General features: G+C 45.7%; 3 protein-coding genes and 1 pseudogene across 3 annotated transcripts; 3 read left to right on the top strand and 1 right to left on the bottom strand.

Annotated features, from left to right (window-relative positions):
* Positions 1 to 4,396: 4,396 nt before the first annotated feature.
* Positions 4,397 to 8,378, top strand: LOC100834589 (uncharacterized RNA methyltransferase BH0687; the record flags this gene model as incomplete). The annotated part of the gene is made up of 9 exons (XM_014898503.2): positions 4,397 to 5,167; positions 5,241 to 5,420; positions 6,041 to 6,150; positions 6,547 to 6,655; positions 6,779 to 6,934; positions 7,208 to 7,323; positions 7,433 to 7,599; positions 7,840 to 7,970; positions 8,057 to 8,378. Coding segments are annotated over 9 exons (1,848 nt in total), but the record flags the coding sequence as incomplete, so codon positions are not given.
* A 446-nt stretch (positions 8,379 to 8,824) lies between these two features.
* Positions 8,825 to 11,805, top strand: LOC100828976 (F-box/LRR-repeat protein At4g29420). The gene is made up of 2 exons (XM_003564750.4): positions 8,825 to 9,466; positions 10,774 to 11,805. Exons 1-2 carry the CDS (start codon positions 8,962 to 8,964, stop codon positions 11,613 to 11,615), a joined length of 1,347 nt encoding a protein of 448 aa, XP_003564798.1. The 5' UTR covers positions 8,825 to 8,961; the 3' UTR covers positions 11,616 to 11,805.
* An 803-nt stretch (positions 11,806 to 12,608) lies between these two features.
* On the top strand, positions 12,609 to 16,915 carry LOC100832026 (annotated as a pseudogene).
* LOC104583037 lies at positions 16,854 to 18,235 on the bottom strand. Its single transcript, XM_010234700.3, has 2 exons — positions 17,531 to 18,235; positions 16,854 to 17,424 (listed from the first exon to the last, which is right to left on the bottom strand). The coding sequence occupies exons 1-2, from the start codon at positions 18,121 to 18,123 to the stop codon at positions 17,130 to 17,132; spliced, it is 888 nt and encodes a 295-aa protein (XP_010233002.2). The 5' UTR covers positions 18,124 to 18,235; the 3' UTR covers positions 16,854 to 17,129.
* Positions 18,236 to 18,973: the final 738 nt, after the last annotated feature.

The following is an 18,973-nucleotide window of genomic DNA, read 5'->3' as shown; positions in this document are numbered from 1 at the left end:
TGGCTCGAATACGCGTCAGAATCGCCGGTCACCGGATACGATGCATTACCAGGGAAAGTTATCTAGCCATACCATATGTTCGGCTTGGTCACGATACGATCGAATCGCCGTCGTATATTTGTTATTACGATCCATTACACTGGACGGCATGGGATTATGAATGTTTACAAACAGACCCTTGTCAAGTCTGCTCGTCATCACCAAGGGTCGTCGCGTGTCCCGAGGCATGCTTCGCTGCCAACAAAAATTTCGCCCACCACATGCAGGCGGGCTTGGTCTTGGGACGATATCCTTTGCATCTAGAGGAAGAGTTCTCCATCGTTGCCAATGTTACTTTCAAGTGATCTTCATGTGACGAGGGAGGAGCGGAAATGCCTGAAACAAACCCTTCTGTGATGGATCATATTTGTGTCATCCAGTGTAATGGATCACATAGTGACCGTGCAGACAGACGCGAGAAGGGTCTATTTGTAACCATTTGTAATTCTTTGTCATCCAATGTAATGGATCATAATAACAAATATTTGCCGTGATTCGATCGCATAATTGCCAAGCAGAACATGCGAACATATGGTATGGCTTGATAACTTTCCTTGGTATTCTAGTATGTATCCTATCTGGTGACCGACGATCCTGATGCGTCTACGAGTTAATACGCCAATAAATAAATATAAGTATTTGGCAAGTTTGTACCGTATCTTATTGGTTGTTTCTAGAAGAAATTGGAACGTCATGTTTGACGTCTTGGTTGCCGCCCAAATGTTTTTGTCTTCATCAGAGGAACCCTTGATTTGGCATGGATGGTCCGGCCTATCTTTGGGCTCTCAGATATGAACCATAACGGTTCAATTCAGGGCTCATGTGCTCTAAGCCCCATTTCTTCCTGTTAGAGACTCATCCACTTCTTGCATACTCTTTCATTGCTAGACCGCAAGCAAGAACACCAAGAACTTTCCTCTCTCCACAAAGAACCTTAACTTTGAATCCCGTGAGGACAATGAGAGGTTGGAGTGATGAAATGGCGTTTCAATTCCTAAGTGTTTTGGTGTTAATGCAACATGATTAGTGGACTAATCGTGTGCTTTAGTGTTTCAGAGTTGAGATCAATCGGCACAAGACGATTTGTTGCTCTCAAAAAGGAAAGAAGCGTAGAAAGATTTACAGCTTTTTATTTACATTAAGTCGTAGAAAATCCGTACTATTAAGAGAGAGTCCACATGGGTAAGGTTTGGGTGAATCAACTTCAGGTACACAAATCTACTAGATTGCACCCACATAAAGCCTAAATCCATTTGTGAGAAGAGGGAAGCCAAACACTGTCCTAAGTGTCGTGACTGTTTCAGTATTGGGTTAATTGGATCTATGACACTCTCTGTTCCACCAGTTGGAGATCTGCCATTTCAAAAATCTGACTTGGAAAAATGTCACTCTAATTTTCTGATACCTCTATCAATGTCATTTTGTCCAATACCAGCACGTATATTGTCTAAAGAGTTAACTCTATACGAACAGTTTTTTTCCCCATCCCAAGTCAAACAGTTCTATTCCTCTTATCCCCCAAGCGCTCCTCATATCCCGTCCCAACTGTACTGCTGAACATATACTGTCTAAATACGTCTAGACATAGGCATAGAATTTTTTGAACCTTTATGGTGCCCTGAAGACTCGAACGTACTGCTGAACGTTGTAAATTGGGATATTATGGTAAATATTGTTGCACACGCTGAAATACATGTATTTTATGAACAATTATTGGTATTAAGTGGAAAGAATGGCATTGATAGAGGTATAAGAAAGTTAGAGTGTCATTTCTCCAAGTCAAGTTTTTGTAATGGCATATCTCCAACCGGTGGAATAGACAGTGGCATAGATCCAATTAACCCTTCAGTATTTGCCGGTAGTACCGCCTAATTAAGTGGTACTGCTGGGGGCCGGAAGTTCTACCCCGGTACTGGTCAGGTACGGAAATGCTACTGGACTCTGCTTGCGTATTGCAGTAGGGGGCGGTAGCAGGGCAGAACTTCTGGTCTACTACTTGTCAACTATTGCTCTTACTGAAACATGTCGTAACGGTTAGATTTTGAAGGACTATAAAAGGGGCTTCGTCCCCAATGGGTTTCTTGCCCGAGCACAGCCAAGAACAACCCCTCTCTCACTCCAAGAACACAAGAGCTTCATTTATCTTGATCTCCCTCCCTAGTCCCCCCCCCCCCCCTTGATTCATCTTTTGAGGTTTGGAGGACAAGATCAAGGTCTAGGGTTTCACCAAGTCAAAAAGTTGATTTCCCTTATTTCATTTGTGGATTTTGGGGTTCCTAGCCGGAAGGTGTTTCCTCAATGACACTAATCTTGTGAGGTGGTGCTTGTGGATTCGGAAAGGAGCCTTCAATTAAGTTGTGGAGACGTGTCATTCTCTTTGTTTGTAAGGGTTGGCGTTTGCCCTCACGTAAGCCATTAGTGGAGCTCACCTTGCCTTTGTGGTGTTGTGAGCGGAGAATAAAATGAGCCTTTGTGGCGCCTCTACCTTTATGGTAGAGCACTACTCCAAACGGAGACGTACACCTTCCCAAAAGATGGAACTCCGGGATAAATCTTCGTCTCCCGTGTGGTATCATTCTTACCCCTTTAATTTACTTACTTGCTAAGCCTAATTGTTTATCTTGTGCTTCGGCTATTGCTTCAGCCGTCGCATCATACTCATCATTTAGACGTTTAAGTGAACCCATGTACTGATGTTTGTATTCCTTAAAAGTGAAAAGAGAAGGTAAAATTGCTAGCGCCTATTCACCCCACTCTGGTCGACCGTACCGATCTTTCAAGTGATATTTGAGATCCAATCCGATAAAGATTTTGCCCCCTCTCTCAAGAACCCTAGGTGGGAATCTTGTGAGGACTAAAAGAGGTTGAGGCGAGTTTTTGAGATCCAGTTTGAGCAACCTTTGTTCCCCTTTCAAGTTCTTCATCTGTGCTCGTTACCGTTGGAGTTTGGAGGCTCCTAGACAATTGGAGTCACCCGGGAGCATCCAAGCTTGTGAATTTGGTGTAGTTTGTGAAGGTCAGATTTCACCTTTGAAAGGAAAGGAATACCCTAGTGAGCAAGGTCTCGTACCTTGAAGGTGGGCGGCTTGAAAGAGAGCCGGTCACTCCCATATTCGTTATTGGAGCCACCTCGCGGAGACGTAGAATCCCCTCAAGGATTCGAACTCTGATATCAAATCCTCATCTCTAGCTCCAAATTCAGTTTACTTTTTCCATACATTACTTACACAAGCTTACGTTTTGTTGTGATATCTTTGTGCCTACGGTAGTATTGCTCACGTAGGATTCTTCACCAACTTGCATTTGCACAGAACCTTGTAATAGATCCTTTAACTTGCTTTAAAATCTATAGAGCCCCTAGGTTGCTATCTTTGATCCTCTAGTCTCCCAAAACTAATTAGATCCAAGTAAAGGGAGGATCAATATCTAAAATTAACCTAGACGAATGGACCACCCCTAACTCCGGTCAGAGTACCACCATGAGACATGACTAAAGGAAAAGGGGAAACCAACACGGTGATGGGGAACAACACAATATCGATTATTTGTGAAGCGGGTGCCCTGAACTTGCGTTTCGACGACGGCGATGACTAGGATACCAATGTAGATGGTGACAAGGAGAATCTAAGAAGTAGCAAGATGTTGGCGATCCAAACCCATCGATGTCAGTCTCCTGAAGAAATCCCCTAGGACAACGACTACCAACGGATCTCCGAAGCTCCTTCTCCCGCCCCAGAGAAGAAGGGGAGAAAGAAAGCGGTTGGAAGGACAGAGACAACTAGGAGAAGGGTGGGAGGAGAGCGGTGGAGAGAGTAGTAGGAGGTCTGTTGTGTTCACCTCATCGCTCAATTGCATGTCACCATATGATACCTCTCCACGACAACACACGAGTTCACTACTAAATCACACTATCGCACTTTGTAGATTGTTTAGTCGAGTAAGCACACCAATTTAAAAATAATGAAGAGGGCGGGAAAGTAGAAAGAGACCGAGACACTTTGGTCTTGTCAAACTGAAAACTAAAATGTACTCCCTCCGATCCTAAACCGTCGTCGTTGTTTTAGTTCAAATTTGCACTAAAACAGCGACAAAAATTTGGGATCGGAAGGAGTAATGTACAAAAAGTTGGCAACCCTAAGAAAGAGAAATTCATAAAAATTGAAATTCCCTAAAATTGTTAATGGAAATGCAAATGTACTCCTAAACAAGTTTGTTATGGTATTTTTCGAGGGCCTGTACTACAAATTGCGCTCGTTTGGTTTTTAACTAAACTGAACTGTGGGCTCATCTTACCATAGGACTCCCGGACCTGGATTCAGTGAAATAACTTCACCTGACTTTGGATGTCTGATACGTGGGTCTCACGGGTCGTTGGTCCACATGTCAGCCACCTCCACATGTCAGCCACCCAAAGTCAGGTGAAGTTGCGTCACTGAATCCTTCTGACTCCCCCCACCAGTCTCGCCTTCTCTGCCGCGCCATCTCCACCGTCCACCGCCAATCCTCACCTCGCCACAGTGCCACACCCGCCGCCCCCATGGCCTCGGCCGCCCCTTTCTCCCCTCTCTCCGGCGCCTTCCTCCGCCGCCGCATCCCCCTCCTCCACCGTCGCCGCCTCCTCGCCATCACGGCCGCTGCCCCGGAAGCCCCCGCACCTGCTCCCACCCCATACCCGGCGCCGCCGCGTCCACGCGGGAAGGGCTACTTTCCGAAGAAGAACGAGATCCTCGAGCTCACCTGCGAGGGGATCGCCTTCAAGGGGAAGGGCGTCTGTAAGGTCGAAGGCTCCACCTTCGTCCTGCTATGCGACGGCGCTCTCCCCGGCGAGCGCCTTGTCGCTCGCGTCCGTCGCCTCCGCCGCGGCGCCTTCGCGGAGGCAGCCAAGCTCAAGACCCTCGAGCCCCACCATGACGCCGTCGAGGCTCCCTGCCCCCTCGCCGCCGACTGCGGCGGCTGCAAGAGCCAGTCCCTCGCTTACTCTGCTCAAATCCACCACAAGTACATCCAAGTCCGCGACTTACTCATAAATTTCGGCAAGTTTCATCCAGGGAGCTTGGAGAGCTCGGATCCCGACTCCATCCTTAAGCCCATCGTGCAGTGCGATGAGATATTTCGGTACAGGAACAAGGTGAGGTTTGTGTGTGGGGTTTAGGAGTGGGTTTTTGGGCGAAAGGTGACACCTTTTTGCTGTATGTTTGTAGATGGAGTTCTCGTTCGGGACGAAGAGGTGGATGAAAAGGGAGTGGAAAGAGGACGAGGAGGTGGCAAAGGGGGAAGAGGAGGAGGCTGATGGTTATTCGCTTGGACTGCACGCACCAGGGTTCTTCGACAAGGTGCTTCATGTTGAGACTTGCTTGCTGCAGAGCGAGCCAGCAGATAAGGTGATGAACTAGTTGAGGTTTAAGATGATTACTAGATCCGCGTCCTTAAGGAAGTGTTGGATCGAGTGTGTCAGTACTCAGTACCAACTTTAATTGGTTGCCGTGGGGTGGTAGAGATATATAGGTCACATTGTTTGTTTGATGGTAGCAGCATTTGTGCTGTTCAGTTGGTTTGCTCCATGCGCTAAAGCTAAGGGTTTTAATTCTCTGAATTTTGGTAGTGTGATGTCTTGCTACATCAGATAAAACACACATATGCATTGCTAGGATGATTTTTCTTATAATGCATAACTATATTGCTTGAAGCTATTCGTTGAGTTCTTATGATCATTCTTTACCAGAAGTCTAGAACTCTGTAGTCCGGTGATTGTGTCAAAGCTAGACTGTTTGTGCCGTATTTCACTTCCAATGCTATGTTGTTTAGGAATTAGTAAGGTTGGGTATTTTTTTTGGACCACCGTTGTAGAGGTTGGCTTTTGTTTGTTTGTTCACCTTTTTCCCTTTTATGTCATTGCACTATCATCGAATTAGTTAGCACACAGTACACTGGTCTTAGTGTTTGAATTTTGATTACAGACAGGCGATGGAATGCTGAATTGATTAGTTGCTAATTGCCATAGGTTCTTGCAGTTGTTCAAGAAAGTTGGACGGATCCGGCTCTTGGCCTCACGCCTTACGATGTCTACAAGCATGTTGGCTTTCTCAAGCATCTTATGATAAGAACTGGAAGGTATGGTGGCCAGAAAAAAAAAATCTGATTGTGCTTTTACCTGTTCCAACAGTAATTCAGCTGACGCTGTATATCTCCATTTCCATGAACCTCAGTGATGTAACTTGATGTTGATTACTAGTATAATAAAAAATCTGATATTTATTCATGCAAGTCGAATGTGTAGTATAGTAGCAGACATGTTAATTTATTTATACAACATAACTACAGAATGGCACTACAAATGTATTATGTACAAATTTCCCAATTAGAAAAGTATAGCTGGTAAGGCAGGGACAAGTCATGTTCTTTCCCACCAAACAGAGGAAGCACTTGACCTTTTGTTACCATTTGAGCATTTCTTTTTGTATGATGAGCACGTTTAAAGATTCCATTTTGTTTATATTTCTTTCCCAGAAATGTCAGCACTGGAGCTCCAGAAGTGATGGTCAATTTTGTGACATCATGTTATAAACCTGAGCTACTGGCGCCTCTTGTTGACAACATCACAAAAATACCTGAAGTGGTACATAATTGGATATTTCCTGACATGATGTTAATCGACTTTGCTAATATATCCTAGTAGAGCTCTTCTATGCAGTAACTATCTTGGCTGTCCAATATTGATATTCCTGTTCTGCTAATGCAGGTAAGTGTCGTAAATAATGTGAACACATCAGTTGGCAATACATCAGTGGGTGAACAAGAATATACCTTGTATGGGAAGCCAACCATTACAGAGATGTTGAGAGGACTCACATTCCAGATATCTGCCAACTCCTTTTTCCAGACTAACACAAAACAGGTTCGTTTATGAATTAATGCATTGCAACATGTTTTCCGGTCACCATTGCAGCATGTCATGTGTCTCTTATGTGTCCATGTTATTTAACTTTTGGTAGAAGCATGAAAGTAGCTTTTAGGAATTGCATATATTAGGAGCTTGCATATTTACCTAGCTGCAGAAATGTGCTTGTATAAATTAAGTTCCGTCTCTGGTGGTGTAATAGCTGGGTGCTTAGTACTTGTGAGTTTTTCCTGTGTGGCTGCATATGAAAGTAGAATGTTTTTCTTGTAGGCTGATGTTCTCTATAAGCTTATTGAAGATTCTGCTGGGCTTAAAGGAGATGGCTCTGAGATCGTTCTTGACTTGTTTTGTGGAACTGGAACGATTGGTTTGACCCTTGCTAGAAGGTAGTTTTTCTTATAGAGGCTATTGTGATCCGTGAGAGCACAACTGCTACTAATGAGAGGCCAACTTTTATATAAAACCGTAGTTACTAAACATTCTTCTTTTGGTCAGGGCAAAGCATGTTTATGGATATGAAGTTGTCCCTGAAGCTATTGCAGATGCTCAAAAGAATGCTGAGTTTAATGGTATCAGGAACGCTACATTTGTTCAGGGAGACCTTAATAAAATCAACGAAACATTTGGGAAGCAATTCCCAAAGCCTGACATAATCATATCAGGTTTGTCTCGGTTCTTATTTGCTTTTACTATCCGGCACTGAAATACTTATGGTTGAAAACTACAGTACTTTCTGAATGTTGTCCTAAACTATCCAATAGCTGCTAACATCACATTTGGATATAGATTTTGTCGTAGTGAAACACTTACGCAACCAAAATCTATTAGAATTTTTTAATTTCAGAGCTACAATACATGAGATGGAAGCTTTTCAGCCTAATTTATGTCGATGAATTCTTCAGATCCTAACCGGCCAGGGATGCACATGAAGTTAATCAAGTGGCTGCTAGAAGTTAAGGCCCCTCGAATAGTGTACGTCTCGTGTAATCCATCTACTTGTGCACGGGATTTGGACTACCTATGTCATGGCGTGGTATGTTTTCTCCTATTGTTTTCAGGTTTGTGGTATTTTGGGTCTGTTGCAATGCTTAGCTGCTTCTTGAATTTATTTATCTGCAGGAAGAGAAAGGCTTGAGAGGATGCTATGAGCTGAAGCGTGTAATACCTGTAGATATGTTCCCCCACACTCCTCATATTGAGTGTGTATGCTTACTGGAGCTGTGCTGATTCTTTTTTGATCTGCTAGAGGAGCCGCCAGAAGGTTTTCATTTGTTTTCTTGTCTTTCCTAATATCTCCTGCCAATGTATTCTTCTGTCCTTTTAGTTGCCGTTCTGCTCCTGTCTCAGTTCTTGTCATATTCTGAATTGGGACACACTTCTTAGTGTAGAGCATATATAGGTACACGGTATTTGATCTGCCATTTTCGAGACTGTTTCCATCTGGTTTGCGTGCACCTCGTGACTGAGGAACCTGTTCCCTTTTCCGTGAGATTCCAGACTGGGCTGCTGTACATGATCTACTACTGAAGCCATTTGAGAGTTAACCAGGCACGTTGGCTGACTTCTTCAGTAAACATATCTCGGGCAGAAGAGGAACTGAAAGATTGCCGTTTGCGATTTCGCCTATCGTTGAGTGTTCCGTACTGGCTTACCTTTTGTGGCTAAAGGCTTGGAGGTTGGAGCCTTTGCACCCTGCAGAAGCCGCTGGAAAAAGAGATTCCTACAATTATTCAATTTATCACTATATTCGACAATGACTAAGTTTCTGAATGTGTGAAAAAAAAGGCAGGTTTCATTTGTCTGATGTCTTTGAGTTTGTGTGGCAATTATTCGTGTTTCTGATGGATTTTGTAGAACATAAAAGCAGAACAGAAAATTAGAGACGGAAATGGAGACGCAATTGCTTTCCGTTATGGAGCTTCGCTTTGAGCCTTTGACGCGTCCGCTCCTAGCTTAGAAAATTCACTGGTGTAGAGAGACTAGCTGGTCTCCGCACGGCGGCAGCCAACACAACACAGCAGAAAATGTCAGCCGTCGGCGACGACCCCCTCGACTCCCTACCGGCGGCGATCCTCGCCGAAGTCCTCGGCCTCATCGCCGACGCCGGGGACATCGCGGCGTGCCGCCTCGCCTCGCGCGCGCTCCTCGCCGCCTCCTACCACTGCCCCCGCGTCCGCCTCCACGCGGCCTCCAGCGCACGCCGCCTCCGCGGCCTCAAGGGCAGGGACTGGGACGGGGCGCTCCTCGCCTTCCGCGTGGCCGCCGGGAACGTCGCCTCTCTCCTCGGGCCGCACCTGCGCTCCCTCGCACTCGACGCGTCCGAGGGGCAGGGTTGCCCCGACGAAGCGGCGCGGGTGGAGGAAGGGGAGTTCGACGAAGCCGACGACCTGTACCTCACGGGCGGGGAGTCCGTGGCGGCGTGGGCGGGCACTGCCGCAGGTCCCAGCCTCCGGGAGGTGGACATCGCCGACTTCTGGCCGCAGTCCTGCTGGCGCAAGGCGGAGGCGCTCCCTGTCATCTCCCACTTCTGTCAGTCTCTCCCCCTCTCTAAAATTGGAAATAGATTTCAGTTGAAATTGATGTTTTGACAGAAGTTTGGTATTCCTGGCGGCATCTTATACTATGTTTCTTAAGCGAAGCTGAACTCGAGCTAAATTTGTGTGTTGCCATTGAGGATTTTCTGAAGAAAATAAGATAGAGTAGTTGAGTGCGAGCATGTTGGAGAATTGATTCGCCTAAGGGTGTCCACAATGTGCAAAAATGCTATCCTTAAGGCCTAGGTGGCAAGGCTTGTGGTTGACCTTATGCATTGTGAAATTTTTGAAGTTGTCCTTAAGCTTATGGGTGACATTAGGCTTGTGGGCAGCCCATAAGCAATAGAATATTATTTCTCTTCTTCATCTCTCTCTTGCATGCATCTATTACAACAACAAATGTGGGTCCTATCTTATGGGAAAAGTGACCTTATACATTGTGGCTATTTTATACATTGTGGCTATTTTCACAGGCTTTGTGGGTCCCAGCTTATGGCAAATGTTGGCCTTATACATTGGTCATGCCCTGATGAATTTGTTTGAACAATATACTCGGTTTTTGGGCCATTTTTGCTGGGTACATTAGAAACAGGAGAATTTGTAGGCTTGTATAGTGCATATAGAGGTGGTCAAACAGGTTTTCTCAAACCGTCACTTGAACAACAAAATGAGTTAAAAGAAAGTGAAACACTAGATTGTCCGTACAATCTTTAGTTAGTACATGAACTAGTACTTGCCGGTCTTATGAAACTGGTAAAATCATGCATCAACTTGCCAACGAATAAGCACTCCACAGAAAGAATTAATCAAAGGGTTCATAAATTAGGAGATCTGAGAAAATCATGCTTTCTTTTCCAATATGGGGGCAATCACATTTATGTTAGGCCTGTTGCTCATAGATTTGAGTTTTAGGGGCTTTTAGTTTTCAGTTATGGATATTGCTTGATTCAAATGTGATACTGTCATGCTGAAGCAGATAACTTGGCAGAAATTTAGCTTATTCATGTCCCTGTAGCAGCCCAGTTTGAATTTTAAAAAAATGACATTTTGACCGTTTCATTAACTCAATGAACAAAAACAAAAAGGGACCATGTTTAGTTGATAGTGGTACAGGAATCCCACTAAGCTAATGTGCTTGTTTCAATACCTGGTAAATGACGATGTATTGAGATATATACTGTACATCATTTGCACAGTCAAGGCCACATCCATCATACTCAGTTTGATATTCTGTTTTATTCTACATATTTAACTGCTTGACTTAACACTGCTTATATCTCGGGTTAAATTTTGACCATGCAGGTCATAATCTTTCAAAATTGGGCCTGAGAAATGCATGGCTCTGTGTTGATGGGCTCAAGATAATGCCAAATCTGACTCATCTGGCACTTGAGTTCATTAGATTAGATGACGAGGACCTCAGCAAATTGAACGAATGCTTCCCTTGTCTTCAGATTCTCAAACTTATTAAAGTCGGAGGGCTCAAGGACCCCAAGATTCACTTTCCTCAATTGAAGACTTGCTGCTGGGAGGTATCAAATGTTCCACGGTCTTTGGCTATCCATGCGCCTGCCTTGGTTTATCTTGAGTTAAAGTGTGTTCGACCAGAAATTCTCATTTTAGATACTCCATCTATGTCTAGTCTGAAACTGACCATTGATAAACTTGGCCCAACTGTTATAGTTGGTGGCCTTGTGAGTTTGACAAATCTTCGGATAGAGTCCTCGGATCTAAATTCACTCTTGAGAGTGTTTACAGATGGTCGAGACATCAGGACATTAGATCTTGAGTTACCAGCTTCTGCAAACCGCTACGAACTTTATGAAGCGGTGGACCCAGAACTGTTTTCAAGAACCACAGAAGTCAAGCTGTCACCAAGGTTTTCGTATGAACTGATGAGGCACATTGTATTCTGCATGACTACTCACGACTGCCGAAGCTGTTTGAAGAAACTCCTGGTTCATCTGCCACAATCAAACATTACTACCTGTCCGTTTGTACCCTTGCTTAACAATTGTGCACCGTCATGCGAGGTGACTGTTCTTTTCCATGCCGCTACCAGCGATGCTGTTCGTCAAGCTGCATCATCAGTTTGGCCGATGGGTTTTCCAGACATTAGTTGGCAATGGGGTACTTGGAGTTGATCCTGCATGGTCACTCCATTTGAGACTAGCTGGCGTAGTTTCTTTGCTCATGGCATGGTGTTGATGGCCTGATGTGTATGATCTCCCAAAAAAGGATCTATGGATGATGCATATATGGCTTGCTTTGCCTTACCGTTGTGCGTACATGTTCCAAGACTAAGCAGCTATACATGCTTGTCTTACTCGATTATGTACTTGCATGCCTGGGCACTGTACCTCTGCCTGCTCTATAAATTCTGCATTTTAGCATTATGAAGCAGAAAGAAAATTAATAGTGTCGTCCTTTGCCCCAACAAAGCTGCATAAATCCTTTTCCTCCTATAACACGGGCAAAAACGTGCAGGATGAGGTCCTTAGTACATGCCACGCGATGATTTCTAATCATCAAGTGTGTTAACCTGGTGCGAAGTCAAGTTTTTTTTTTGTCTCTCAACTATTGACTGAGTTTATATTTGGTACGTAAACTCCAAAATTGGACAAGTTCGATCTTTAGGCCGTCAAACTTTTATTCCCTCTGCTACCCTCGGATCCGCCAATGTCGAACCACACAAGACCTGCTCATCTTTTCCTACCAACTGGCGCCACTACAGAACACATCAAGCACCGGCGACATGAGATACGATGGATTCATATCTAGTCCAGCTTTGGGCTGTTCTCCAGACGACATACTACAACGACAAGACAAGTGCCTCGTTGTATGTAGCAAGCATGTCCGTCTTATAAAAAATCTATTTGGCAATGGTGCTCCTCTAGATCTTGCATTATTGGAGGTTGTGCTTCTCTTCCAGTGAGAGGCTCGCTCGAGTTTGGCGGCTTTTGGTTTCGATGTGTGCAGAAACTCCTAAGATGCTATGCGATATTTTGTTGGAGTCTCTTGTGCATTGCTTATCGGATCTTGTCTTCTCCTGGTCAGTTTGGTTGTTTTTCTGTATGTTTATTTTAATACTGAGTATTAATTTCTTTAAAAAAAAAAATAGCTCCCGTATCCCACTAATGAAGAAGAGCAACGGACGGGCAAGGGAATGGTACATTCCAAGAGTCGGAGAAAAAACGTGAAGCCACACCCGACAAGTGCCTCGTTGTATGCAGCAAGATGTCTCACTGAGCCACTGAGGAAGAGCAACTGGTTCCTCAAAAAAGAAAAAAAGAAAAGAGGAAGAGCAACTGGAATCAAATTCATCCCAACCATAAATGGCGATGAATGCCAGCGGCCCTAGGTTGCTTCATCTTCGTCGGCGTTAGGGTTGCCGGATCCTTCCGCCCGTCGTCCCAGTGAGACATCTAGGGACGACCGGAGGAGGTGGCCTTCGTCGGTCGGTCGGTGCTCGGTCTCTAGGTTTTCCGCCAACCCGGTTCCTGGGTCCCCGAAATCTCCTTCAACTTCCACCTGGTAAACGCATTCACCCATTCGCAGTCCCGGATAGATGATAGATCTCATTTCTTTCGATTTTGATTGTGAGTAATACCCGATGCACTCCCCCCCCCCCCCCCCACCCCCCCCGCTATTTATTACAGGTTTCTTCTAGGGATCAGAGATAATTTCTGTCTTTTTGTGTTTACTAGCTAAATACGGATAACACAAATTAGACTATTTAACAAGGTGAAAACAAATTAGACCACCCAGAACCTCAATGCTGCCAAACTTAGCTCTATGCAGCACGCCCAATAGTTCATGTACTACTGCAAGTCTGCAACCCAATTTTACCGGGGTTTTAGTCTATGCCAAAATTAGCTTAGTGAGACTTACGTTAGTGTTATCTAACATCTGGGACCACCATCTCAGTCATTTGTAACAGATCTAACGGCTCGTATCAAAAGGGTAGGTGGAAAGACCGCCGCCACCAGTTGACAGCTATATAAGATAATAAGAAAGGTTTATGCTTCCACATTTTGGGTAACAGTAGATGATGCTGCGAGCAGCAATTATTGTCATGCTGTAAGTCTACGACTAACTTAGCCCCTTAGGAGTACATTTGTTCATGACATGGAGCCTCGAGAGGTTACCTGTAGTAGTTGGCTTTGTTCTTCAGGCCGGTTAGCCATGTAATGTCATAGGATGATAAGTAGAAGGCCTTGAAGATTTGGCTAATTATGCAGTATATATGCTTCTAATATTATAGCCACTGCTACAGTTTGAACAAGTTACATTTCCTGGCTTTGCAGCTAGATTACAAGTTCTACTTCATATTCTGTTTCAAATGATATATTGCAAGTGCACAAAAGATATCTATAAGTAGCATCTTTTTGAGATTATAAAGAAATTTTAACTTGTGTATTTTCTCTTATTAGCATGTTATCAGTCAGAACTAATTTAAGCAAGCCATGCAATTAACCAAGGTTACATTGGGTATTTCGCTGTTTTTCAGCAACTTTTAAAATCTTTATGCAGCAATTAAGTAGTTTGTGTGTTATTCATTAGTTGCATATATCCTTGCTTACAATTGATAATGTGATGGTAGTTGTATGAAATCATTTTGTTCTAACCATTACAAAATTGGTGTGCATGGTTTAGTTCCCAAATATGTTATCTACTCCATATGGTGAAGATGCCATCAGAGCTGCCACTGAAGCTGATGCCGCTGCACAGAACGCTTCCACCCATGTCAGTGCCGCCACCCAACCCTTTTATATTCAGAGCATTTTCATTGAACATCTTTTTCGATGCTTGTAATCCTGAGTTTTTTGTTATTCAGTTTTGTAGGGTTCACGAATTCAACTTTTGTAGCTATTTTTACATATTTAGTATATGCCATTATTTTTTGTGACTGGTATATTTATTATAATTCTTATGGTCCTTTTTCTTCTTTTAACCAGGTGCATTCCATTATCAATTCTGTTGTGGAAAAGCATAGTGCTATCTGGGGTGAAGAATTTAGCTCATTTGTTTCCTCGATGAAATTAATTCACCAGAGACGGGTCTCCTTAATGGCGGCTGAAATTTCTGACACTGTTTCATCCCTCATGCACAACCACCAGACCAATGTGGATGATTCTTCCAGTAAAGTCCAAGATCAGCTACTTCCTTTTTCCCTCGAAAAGAAGAAAAAAGAAGAAAAAAGGAAAAGGCTACGTCCTTTTATTGCCTCTGAACATCAAGTTCCACATCCTGATCCTCATGTTGCATCTGAATGTCAAGTTCCAGAGGCTACTGTAAATTCAACGGATGCTCAACAAAATCAAGCCAATGACAACACTGAGGGTCTAATCTCTGATGATATTGTAAATGTCCCTCCTAGTCCTATTCAAGGCCAATTTCCCAACTTTTCGACAGGCATACATGCTGTTGCCAGTGATAATAATTCTCACAGAGATAATATTGCTGCTACAACACCTGCTGATGCTAATCTCAATGGTGGATCATCTAAAAGTCAAAGACGGAGAATAAACAAGAAAAGGAAAAGAGAGCAACTGGAAAAGAAACAATTCCTGTTTTGCAGGCCTTCATGTAATCCCATGCTGCTACGCGGACGGACCATGGTCCACATGTCAGAGGCCGGCGACCCGCTCGACTCTCTCCCGGTGCGGATCCTTGCCGACATCCTTGGCCGTGTCGCTGACATCGGAGACATCGCAGCGTGCCGCCTTGCCTCTCGCGCGCTCCTGGCTGCCACCTACCAATGCCCCTCCGTCCGCCTTGATGCCGCCACCCATGCACGCTGCCTTCGCAAGGGCAGGGTTGGGGTCGAGGGCACCCCCTTCTGTGAACTCATGGGAAACCTCGCGTCGCTCATCGGAGCACACCTCCGCTCCCTCTCAATTGACGTCTCAAAGGGGCAGGGTTGCCCTGATGAAGCGATGTGGGTGGAGGAGGGGGAGTTCGACGAGGCTGATGATCTGCACCTGACCAACGGGGGAGTCTGTGCAGGCATGGGCGGACACTACCGCAGGACCAACCCTCCAAGAGGTGGAAATCACTGACTTCTGGCCGCAGTCGTGCTGGAGGAAGGCGGATGCGCTCCCTGTCATCTCCCACTTCTGTGAGTCTCTCTAAGTCTCTATCTCTAAGAAAATGCTCTAGTTCATAAATTTACTGTTTCTAGGTTGAATTGTATCTTTAGCTTTAACCTGCCTACGTAAGTATGTGTTTCTCTAAGAATTGATCTTCCATCTAAATTTGTGCTTTGCCTATCAGAATTTAAGGAGGACAAGAGGTAAAGTGTGCGAGAATCGGAGAAGAATTTCGAGATTTTTTTTTTAACCATTCGTTAATTTTTTTAAATGAACTCAATTTTGGGCTGAAGTCAGCTAACTTTGATGGGTACTTGGTAGAAATAATAATTCCATTGGGAACAGGATAGTTTGTAGGGCTTCTATAGTCCATATCAGCTGCACGCAGAAATAATCAACTAGAATGTTTTAGACGCAAGAAGATTTGATGACAACATGCTCTCCATTGCAGTAGTGGTGCTCGGTTTATGTCAAAAGCCTGCTGCTCATTGGTTAGACTTTAAAGTTCGAGGTCTCTTAGATATTAGTTGTGGATTTTTGCTTCATCTGAAAACTTGAAAATGGCATTGGCTTAAAATGTTGACTACTCATGTACCGGCAGATTGCAGCAATGCAGTTTGAATTAAAAAGTGCCATCTGCTCATTTTATTAACTCCATGGATGAACATGAGTAGTGTCTTGTTCATAGTGCTATATCTCATATGAAAACTTGAGCTTATGTAGCTGGCTAGCTGCTACGTGGAACCTCTCTATGTAAATACTCTTGTTTCAACATGTAGTACTAACTCGTGTTATTAGCACTAAACAGAGATACATAATTTTTGCAGCTAAAGCTGCATCTGCCATACTGGATTTATGGTCTATTTAGTTTAAGATATTTAACTGGTTAGCTTAACCTCGCTTGTGATGATCCCAGATTAAAATTTGTCTATGCAGGTCATAATCTTTTTAAATTATGTCTGAGAAATGCATGGCTTTCTGTTGATGGACTCAAGATAATGCCTAACGTGACCCATCTGACATTTGAGTTCATTAGATTGGATGATGAGGACCTCAGCAAACTGAATGAATGTTTCCCTTGCCTTCGGATTCTCAATCTTATTAGAGTTGGAGGTCTCAAAAAACCCACGATTCACCTTTATCGACTAAAGACGGCTTAGTTGTTGTTGTTTATTTACAGGCCTCTTGTTATCGTAGGGTATGTTTTGTCGTCGTCGCACTGTGCGCAGGTATTCCAAGATAAGCAGCTGTATATGTTTTGTCTTACTAGATTATATACTTGCATGTGTGATCGAATTCTGTATTGTTAGCATGTGGATGGAACAGAAAGAAAATGATCAGTAGTTGCACTATGCACCCCATGTCAACATTGTACACTGTATCTCTCCCTGCACACCTCTGTATCATTCCTGTCCCGCCGCGGCGTTTATGCACATCTCCTGAAATGTCCCTGGCCGTCCCGTATGACATGCTTAATCCTCCCCTCCTAGGCAGAATGGGATCTACTACCTCCTGAAATGATCAAATCTATGGTTGGTTGCTTAATCTTTCCCGCCAGTTCTTCTCTCAGAGGCAGCAAGTGCACCGGCAGAAGCTGGGGCAGGAGCAGCAGCGCCATCGCCATTGGCAACAGCAGCAGCAGGAAGACCAGGCCGGGCATTCGATCCAGCAGCAGCCGCAGCAGCACTCCCCGCAGCCGCACCACCCCGGCTTCCTCCGCCGCCGCTCCTCCTCGGTCGTCATCTCCTCGAACGCCAACTTCCGGTCCACCGGGGTCGCCGGCAACGACTGGTCGTACTCCTTCCTCAGCTGCTGGTACCCGCCCACGCTCTCCTTCTTCCTCGGCGACGTCTCCGCCAGTCTGCGCATCGACAAAAGGCGGCAATTGATGGCGGGGCACACAATGATCAAGAGCTAGTAACAAGCTTCCATGTGCATATGGAAATGAAAGAAGAATCGTGTCGTACATTGGGAAGGCGAAGGAAAAGTTGCTGGAGCTGCCGGCGGAGCCGCTCTCGTGGCGGCGGAAAGCCATGGCCTTCTTGGCCTGGCTGCTATCGTCGGAGCCCCCGCTGCCCGGCATAGCGCCGCCCTCCGCTACCTCCTCGAGCGCCGGCATCCTCCAGCCTGGCTGCTCCCCACCGCCGGCCGCCATGGCCTCGTCGTAGAAGTGGTCAAAGTGGGACCTGCTGGCGGCGGCGCCGCCACTGTTGTAGAAGTCGTCGGACTGGCTGTGGCTGGCGCCGTGGATGCTGAAGAGCGACTCGTTGGACGTGATGCTCCACTCCGCCTGCTTCGCCTGGAAGATGGACGCCGGGATCCTGTCCGGGTTGAACGTCCCGCCAACGCCGCCATTGTCCGGCTTCGCCATCGTCTGCGCCCCCGGCGCCTGCGTCATCGGCCCCACCAATGCCGTGTCGACGATGGCCTTTGGCGGCGATTCCGGCCATGACACCCAGTCGTCCGGTTTTGCAACAATCACCTCTGCGGCGCCGGGACCGGCATTGGCGGTGGCATCGTCGTCGTCGTCCGGCGGTGTCGTTACCAGCAGGGTGCTCATCTCGCCCGCGTCGAGGTTTAACACGATCCCGACCGAGGACCCCCGTGACCGTGACGACGATGAAGAAGAAGAAGACGAGTGCCTGTCGGGCTTTGCATCGGCTTCCGGCGGCGGTATAATAATGTCCGCGGGAGGATCAGGCACCTCTGGTGTCGACGCCGGCGGGTCGGCCGGCTGGGGCTCCATGAGCGCGCCCTGCAGATGCCATGCCATGCCATGACGATTACTCCAACTAAATCCTCGTCCTTAGCGCAATGACAACAACAATTACAGCAGAAATTACGGACCTGGAGAAGAAGGGGAGCCCCAATTCGGTCGATCGAGACGAAGGGGGTTGGATAGGATGCAGCTAAAGAGAAAGAGAGGGCACTGCCGCGCGTTCTGCCGAGGAGGGGGCGTGGCTGGCTAGCTTAGCTATTTTTGGTTGACTCGGGACACTACGTAAGGAAGCGCTACGAGCCCGGGAAGCCACCCAACAGGCAGCGCGAAACCGCACCAAAATACCAAATCAAGACATGGTGCATGCTCTTCTGCTCCTGTGCGCTGTGCCTGCTGCCGGCGTGCGTGCCTATTTGCAGAGCTAGCGCTAGCTAGTGATTCAGAACAAAGCTGCACAGCTTAAATCCTGGAGCACAGGACATGTTTGTGAACAACAACAAAGCAATCCACTAGGGCTTCAAGAGATCCCAGATCGGTCAAAACCTTCGAGTATAATCGCCAACACGCCCATGTATCAAGTACCAATCCGTCACTAGCTCACTGCTATGGGAGACGACGGCAAAGGCGCCGAGATTATTGGCCTTGCGAACTGATCCCCGATAGACATTGAACTTCATGAACCCATCAGGAT

Source organism: Brachypodium distachyon, chromosome 2 (genome assembly GCF_000005505.3).
Source record: "Brachypodium distachyon strain Bd21 chromosome 2, Brachypodium_distachyon_v3.0, whole genome shotgun sequence".
In the NCBI taxonomy this organism is placed as follows: domain Eukaryota; kingdom Viridiplantae; phylum Streptophyta; class Magnoliopsida; order Poales; family Poaceae; genus Brachypodium; species Brachypodium distachyon.
This window is presented reverse-complemented; position numbering and strand designations above follow the sequence as displayed.

What these genes read in the sequence shown, in the direction of transcription:
- LOC100828976 (XM_003564750.4), top strand. Translation starts at nt 8,962, where the DNA reads ATGTCAGCCGTCGGCGACGACCCCCTCGACTCCCTACCGGCGGCGATC. An exon ending in CCCTGTCATCTCCCACTTCT is followed by an intron (nt 9,467 to 10,773) that starts GTCAGTCTCTCC and finishes TTGACCATGCAG; the next exon opens with GTCATAATCTTTCAAAATTG.
- LOC104583037 (XM_010234700.3), bottom strand. Translation starts at nt 18,123, where the DNA reads ATGAGCACCCTGCTGGTAACGACACCGCCGGACGACGACGACGATGCC. An exon ending in TTTTCCTTCGCCTTCCCAAT is followed by an intron (nt 17,425 to 17,530) that starts GTACGACACGAT and finishes GTCGATGCGCAG; the next exon opens with ACTGGCGGAGACGTCGCCGA.